The sequence below is a fragment of the Erinaceus europaeus genome, chromosome 4, assembly GCF_950295315.1.
Source record: "Erinaceus europaeus chromosome 4, mEriEur2.1, whole genome shotgun sequence".
Taxonomy (NCBI): Eukaryota; Metazoa; Chordata; class Mammalia; order Eulipotyphla; family Erinaceidae; genus Erinaceus; species Erinaceus europaeus.
Genome location: NC_080165.1, coordinates 126,914,187 through 126,921,818, shown reverse-complemented (window position 1 = coordinate 126,921,818; position 7,632 = coordinate 126,914,187). Strand labels below are relative to the sequence as shown.

At 45.3% G+C, this 7,632-nt stretch overlaps 2 protein-coding genes across 3 annotated transcripts in view; one reads left to right on the top strand and one right to left on the bottom strand.

Annotated features, from left to right (window-relative positions):
• The window catches only part of HDDC2 (HD domain containing 2), a 605,961-nt gene that overhangs the window by 315,422 nt on the left and 282,907 nt on the right, over positions 1–7,632 (bottom strand). The gene's annotated exons all lie outside the window — the stretch shown is intronic.
• RNF217 (ring finger protein 217) overlaps positions 7–7,632 on the top strand; it is a 130,479-nt gene continuing 122,853 nt past the window's right edge. For both annotated transcript variants that reach the window (XM_060190508.1, XM_007536109.3), the window contains exon 1: positions 7–1,484. In XM_060190508.1, coding sequence (XP_060046491.1) covers positions 624–1,484 — 861 coding nt within the window. In that variant the 5' untranslated portion in view covers positions 7–623. The remainder of the gene's footprint in view (positions 1,485–7,632) is intronic.

Sequence of the window (7,632 nt, the reverse complement as noted above, 5' to 3'; positions counted from 1 at the left end):
GGGGTGGGGTGAGGGGCAGCGGGGAGGGCTCTCTAGGTGAAGCACGAGGAGGAGGAGGTCGCCCTCTCTGGCCTTTCCCTCGGGGCCCCTGGCGGCTCGCTGGAGCTCCGGCTGCGCCTCCCGGTGCGCGCCGCTGCAGCGCCACAGGCCCCTCCACCCTTTGACCACCGCCCTCCGTGGCCGCCTGTCCCGCACGGCCCTCTGCGGGGATCGGCGATGGCGCGGGACTGACAACGTCTTCCCCCCACCCCACCTCGGACCCCTCTGCCCCGCCGCCCGGGTTGGGGGAGTGTGTGTGTTGGGGGGTGGACTCCCGGGGACCGCGGCGCAGTCCAGACCTGCATGTGGGGCGGGCGTGCCGGCGCCCGGAGTGATCGGCCCGAGGCGCTGCCTGGCCGCGCCGGAGGACGAGGAGCAGCGGGCCGAGCCGGGCTCCCCACGCGCCGCGGCCCCGGAGCACGGGCTCCCCGGAGGGAGCTCGGGGCGTCCCAGCACCGCAGGAGGGACCCGGAAGCAGAAGCAGGGCCGCGAGTGGAGCCGAGCCGCTGTCTCCGCTGCCCGCCGGCGCCGGGTGGGGGTCCCGGTGGCTGGATGGGCAGCGGCGGCGCGGGCCGCGGGCGGCGATGGGCGAAGAGCAGAGCACGGTGAGCGGTCGCGACGCGCCCCCGGAGGCGAGGGCTGCAGCCAGCGGCGCCGCGGGCCACCACGAGCCCCCTGGCCCGCGGGGGTGCAGCGCTGGGGAGCCGGGGCCGCGCGCCACCTCCGCGGAGCCGGGCGGCGGCGGCTGTGAAGCCGACCCGGGCTGCGCAGACACCGGCGCCCCGGAGCCCGCCAGGACCCCGGAGAGCCAAGGACTAGAGCCGTCCACGGGACTCTCTCCCGCCGGCCTCCTCACCCCCCGCACACTGCAGCTGCAGCTGGAAAAGGAGGATGGAGCTGGGGACTCGAACGAGGGAGGGTATGGACCACGGGAGGTGCCCCCCGGCGAGGAGCGGGAGCCCGGGACCCCCGTCGGGACGGCGGCGGCGGACAGCTTGGCTCTGGACGTGCTGGGACAGAGGCGCCGGCTCCCCGCCAGCAGGCAGGTCTTCTGCTCCGTGTACTGCGTGGAGAACGACCTGCCCCGGGCCTCCTCCACCTCGCAGCTCTCCCCGCCCGCCTCGCCACCTCGGATCCCGCCGGTGACGACGCCCCCCGGGACCCCCTCCTCTTTCCCCAGCCCCCGGCTGTCCCTCCCCGCCGACCCCCTGTCCTCCGATGGCGGCGGCATCGAGCTGGAGTTCTACCTGGCGCCCGAGCCGTTCTCCGTGTCCAGCTTGTTGGGAGCTCCACCCTACTCTGGCCTGGGTGGGGTAGGGGACCCTTATGCGCCCCTCATGGTGCTGATGTGCCGGGTGTGCCTGGAAGACAAGCCCATCAAACCCTTGCCCTGCTGCAAGAAGGCGGTATGCGAGGAGTGCCTCAAAGTCTACCTGAGCGCCCAGGTAACTTCAACTCTTTGTACCTTTTGCTGTGTTCCCATTCAGCTTTCCAAATCGCTGGCGATAGGAAGTCCTGCTTGCCAGTTTCCTACTCACAGGAAGAGGTGATGAGAGAGCCCTATGGAGGACCTCTGTCAGCTTCTCACATGTCAGTTGTGCCATTATTTAAGGATATTTTGTCTTCTCTGGTTAACTTGAGTGGAATTTAACTCTGCACAAGCCTCAGGCTTTGGTTGGCAGCCATGGAAGGAAGAAGGTATAAAGAATTGCCCTCTACTTATTTCTTTTATTAAATCGCAGGCAAGGGCTTGCCCAAAGATCTGGGCAGTAAGGGTGGATCATGGGCCTGGTATTTCAGAAGCTAACAATAGTGGGTATAAAGTAAATACTGAGTTGGTGAAAAGAAAGGAAGGAATTAATATATTTCTGGTCCATGGTATTCGGCTTTTAAAATTTTGCTTGCTATACGTATTCAGGAAAGGGCAGTAACAAAAATTGTTTCTTGACTCTCCTCCACTTTTCAGTTTTCTTTTTCCATAGGCAAATCAAAGTTCTTTTCCTTATTGAAGTTTTAAGCAGTAAAGTACCTTCTTTCTTTAAGAGGGTCCAAAACAAGCAAAGTGAGTCTAAGAATTTTAACAAAACAAGCCCCCATGAAACTTTCTTCCTCAGCTCCTTATTTGAATGCTTTTTTTTTTTCTTCTTGGAAAGCTTAAGAGTCCTGTAGACCTGTTTCTCTTCACTGAGGGTCTCTGCATTTTCCAGCAGTTTTCAATCTGTTATGTTGTTTTTCTGCCAGGGCTTTGCACAATCTGGAATGCCCTTTGATCCTGTGTCTGATTGTTCTAGGCCTAATCATCTTTCAAAACCTTGGCTGTTCAGATGCCAACTTTTCTGCAACTCTTCCCCATCTAGGCCACTACTTAGGTATTTTCAAAATATTTCTGGGCATTGCTTAGGTGTCTGTTACATGAATGATGTCTATTTGGTGCTTTTGTGTTTCTAGAAATGGTGTTTAATAATATTGGCTGAAGTATACTGATGTGGATTCCACACAATGTGTGGCTCTCAGTTTTGTGACTAATCCATGTTTGAGTCTGGACTGAAAATGTGTGCTATGCCCATCTGAAAATGCAAAGGGAAACAGAATGGAAAGTTACACAGACAGTAATAGCACAGCTAATATTATGTAAAGGGTCTCTGAAAGCCTAGGATCTCCTTCATGTATTAGCCACAGATACTTTAAACAGGAGAAATATCTCCTATTCATTTGGTAGTTTTTGTGACGTCAGCATCAACAAGATATCGGTGCCATTCAAATGTAGAACCCTATGCTGGAATTGAGAACAGTCCAGAGATAAGAGTTTTGTTCCAAGAATGTCACCATATAACTATGCAGACAAGAAAAAAAAATACAAGGCAGCATATGAGATGTAAAGAGAATTAACAGTGCAGGTATGTTTGCTGTTACAATTCAAATACAGTGGGCTTCAAGTTCAAGGGAAGTAGTCATTATGAATTGGGATGCTCTGCCTTGCAATGTATTTACCTTAAGATGGGCCTTTTCCCCAAACAGATTTTTTTTTAACCTTTTAAATTAATTTTGGCAAGTTAACATTTTGGTTTCTGGTAGAGAAGATAAGAAACAGGGTGTGGGAAGTTAGCAAGGGAATCAAGTGTTATTTTAATATATAACTACTAAAGACTCTTAAAGTGACACAGTATTTTAAAACGTTGTCTGACCTATTTATGTTATGCTCCTGACCTTCTTCCAAAGTATTTCACAGAACTTTCAATAAAAACACTTTATATTAAAATAAAATTTAAAAAAGATGAGTCATGACAGTCCCAGCATGCTTTTTACCTCCTGGTTTCTGTACTTCTTACTTCTGCCTGGATTATTCTCCTTGATATTATTTGCTTGCTTATGTCTCACCCTGTGCCCTTGTATCTTTGTGTGCAAGTGTCTATGACTGCCCTTTTTAAAGCTGATTCTCACTTGGCATTCCCAGTCTTCTCTCTCATTTTTTATTTTTCATATATACAAACATACTCTTTCATAAAGCACTAATCTCCGCGATTTTCAGTTATTATTCACTACTGCGCTTTTAATGTGCATAGCATTGCCTACTATATAAAAAGCACTCAAGTAATTATTCAGTTTTAAAGAACTGAGTGACAGAGAAAGACTCTACTCCAGAAACCATGACTAGGAAGTGGGACTGGTGTATAAAAATGCAACTTGGTATTTAAGGTAAAACAAACAAACAACAAACAAAGCAGTTGAAGAGTACATTTTCTAAGTTTATATCAAACTTAAAGTCAGTGTGTTTGCGGGTAAACTTTTAGCTTATACAATAATGGTATTTCAACTTGACTTGAAAAAAGGCTTGTGTTTCGTAATACTTCAGATCTGACTGTTCTAAGGTCCATCCTAATCAAGGGACTGTGTTTCCATGTCATTTAGCCCAATTGTATCTTATTAACTCCATCAATATCTTGGAGGTGCAGACTAAAGGATGATCTGTATTGACCCACCAGTTCTAAAACAACATAAAATCAAGTTTTTGTTTTGCATAGTTGTTCTGTTGCTTAACTGAGCCAGATTACAAAAGGCAACACTGAGTGCTTACTTTCTCATTTTATAACATCTGTTAGAATTGACATAAGCAAATATTTCTGACTGAAATTTGCAGAACTCTTAAGGCCTATTGGGGCGCCGGCAAAACAGCTCATCTTGTAGTGTATCAGCTTTTCCATGTGCACAACCCAGGTTCAATCCTTACTCCGACTACACTGGAAGAAGCTTCTGTGCTGTGCTGTCTTTCTTTTTTTTTTAATTTTTTAAAAAAAATTAAAATTTTTTAATTTTTAATCTTTATTTATTTGTTGGATAGAGACAGCTAGAAATCAAGAGGGGCAGGGGTGATAGAGAGGGAGAGAAACAGGAGACACCTGCAGCACTGCTTCACTGCTTGTAAAATTTTTCACATGCAGGTGGGGACCAGGGGGATTGAACCTGAGTCCTTATGAACTATAACATGTGTATTTAACCAGGTGCGCCACCACCTGGCCCCTAATAAATAATTTTTAATGAAAAGTTATTACTGAATTTTTCATCATGATTCTGAGTCTACTGAATGACTAGTGCATTATTTAACAACATTTAAAAAAGTAAAGCAAAATTTATTAAGTGTTGTATACAATTTACTGCATTTATACAAGTCAAGCTTTAAAAGCAGGGCAATTAAGCATTTTATGCAAACCTTAAGCATGTGTGTTCAATGTGAGTTGGTGTAACTCACGTTAAATGGAGTTCAGTTAACTCAGTGTTCTTCTGAATGTGTAGATGCTGCATTTTTTTTGAAGCAGATGGAATATATGAACCTGGCAGATAGAAATGGAGATTTTTAGATTATAGGTAATTATTTTGAGGGGCTGGTGGCAGCACATCTGGTTGAGTGCGCATGTCACAATACATAAGGACACAGGTTTGACTCCCTGGTCGATGGCCACCTGTAGGGGGAAACATTTTCGATTGGTGAAGCAGTGTTGCAGGTGTCTTCTCTGTCACGCTTCCTCTATATCTCCCCCTTCCCTCTACCTTTCTGACTGTCGCTATCCAAGAAATAAAGATAATATTAAAAAATTTAAAAGAGTTGATATTATTTTGATTGCGTGTTGTAAACTGGATATGTGGTAAAGACCCATAGGTTGGTGTCCTCAACTCAGAACAGACAGTGGCTTAAAAACCTCCATACTGTAGTTTACGAATTGTAGTTTCATTTTTGAAACATAATTTTTTTTTCACTTATGACTGGGACTGGGGCAATGGGGTATTATGGGGGACCCTTCGTAGTGGAATGGCTTTTTAGTGTAATAGGTACCAATCTAGTTCCCAGTTACCATGGAGAAGGATTGAATAATAGATGATTAATCTTTGGAACTAAGTAAATGGTGATTTAAGGGGTACAGAGAAGCACCACAGAAATCTTGGATGTTAGATTGGTTTCTTTTTCCTGGGTACATAAATCTTTACTACAAAGATGTTGGAAGTATATTTCTCAGTGGCTACTGTCTACATGTGTAGCTGTAACTATACCAACTTAGTCCCAGGAACATACGCAGTCCCCTGCAGGTCACCGAACCAGTCCAAGTGTTTACCTTCTCATATGGGTTGGCCTTTGCCAGTTTTTCCTAGGAGAAGAGATAACCTGTTGTCTTCTTTGTAGCACGATACTGTGCTTATTTCGGAAATAATGCTACAAGTAGATTTTCCTTATGCTTTTTTAATTTTGACATCAAAAGCTGTTACAGTGTTTAATATTAACATTTAATACTTTAGATAAAGAAGGAGAGCATTGGGCATGCTAAGGGTTTTCTAACGGTAACAGCTGTCGTGGCTTTCATCACTCTACTTCAAAGTGCTAGCCATTGGCAGATGCATATGAGTTGGAATGTATACACCTGTCAAATGAGTATTAATAGAGACAAGCGACACACTTCTACAGATTGTGAACAAAACAGCTGCTAGATGGTAATGTCCTAATATGACTACTATAATCACCCTAGAATCAGTGACCTAGGGGTTAAAGATTGTGCATCCTATTATTAGATCTGAGTCATCCAGACCTGTATGAATAAAAGTGTAAACTTACGTTGATCCTTTAAACCTTAAAGCAGCCCATATATTTTCGGAAACGATCACATTCAGTATGAAGTTTGAATGCACTTGTCTTTACACATGTGAATTTGGAGATTCTGTCATGCCAGGTGTGATTTTGGTAGTCGTGAAGAATGTGAAGAACACAACTCAGATCATAGGTTTGAAAAGTGGAAAGACCTGCAGGCTTTTTAAGTATGTAGAATCTGCATGTGTGTGTAGGTACACTCTGGGAAGTGAGGTAACATTTGCTTGCATACTTTACTGACTAATGCCCTGATTTTCCATTTCTGTTTTATTCATGATTTCTTCATTTGTGTTTATTTATTTATTTATTCTTTTACTCAAAGACTTTTTTTAACTAGCATTTAATTTTGCTTAGTCCCTTGTGAAGGTGACTGACAGGACTGGTTCAAGTGCTGTCTTGGTGTCTCCATAATAAAGCTGTCCATTCCTTTTATTATTCTTTGTCCTTGTCAGGATTTCGCAAATCCAGGCTGACAGAGACAGAGAGGCAAAGAGAGACATGGAAGAACACCATAGCACCAAAGCTTTGCCTCAGTGTATTGTGGGATAGACTTGAGCATGTGTCTCAAACATAGCAAAGAAGGCACCATCCCAGTTAAGCTACCTTGGTGTTTATATGTAAAAAGGCACTGAGAAATTAACAAAGTGCCTTGAGAATTTGCACACAACTGAGCAGCCTACCCAGCCCAAATATTTTATTCCTTATTTCTTAGGGAGGGGGGAGGGAAGGAGAGAACAGAGAGAAGGAGAGACAGATAGAAAGAGGGAGAGATGGTGCACCTGGTCAAACACACACATTGCAGTGCACAAGGTTCAAGCCCCTGGTCCCCCCTGCAGGGGAAAGCTTCACGAGTGGTGAAGTAGAGCTGCAGGTGTCTCTCTGTCTCTTTCCCTCTCAATCTCTCCCTCCCTTTTCAATTTCTTTCTGTCTCTAATAAATAAATAAAATTTAAAGGGAGAGGCAGAGAGAGAGAGAGAAAGAGAGAGAGAGAGAGGAGAGAAGGGAAGGGAAGGGGAGGGGAGGGGAGGGGAGGGGAGGGAAGGGAAAGGAAGGGATGCCATTGCACTTTTCTACCAAGCATGGTGCTCTTAACAGTATTGAGGCTTGAACCCAGAGCCTCATACACAGCAGGGTATGTGCTCTACTGGGTGATTTATGTCCTGACTCCTGTTGTTTATTTCTTAAGACACATTTTTTCAGACTTGTTTTCAATGGTTGTAAATAGAGTATCATTATATTGGTTCTTTGAAAATATTTTTACCTTTACTTAAAAGAAAATACAGTTAGGCTAAGTTAATATTGAATCTCAACAATGTGGAGAATCTTTGAAGTTACAATACTTTATTTTCCCTCAAGGTTTATTGCTGGAGCTTTGTATCTCCACATTTTTTTAGCTCCCAGAAAAACTCTTTTCTCATCTTTTCTTTAGATTGTGAGAGACAGAGAGGAAGAGAGAATGA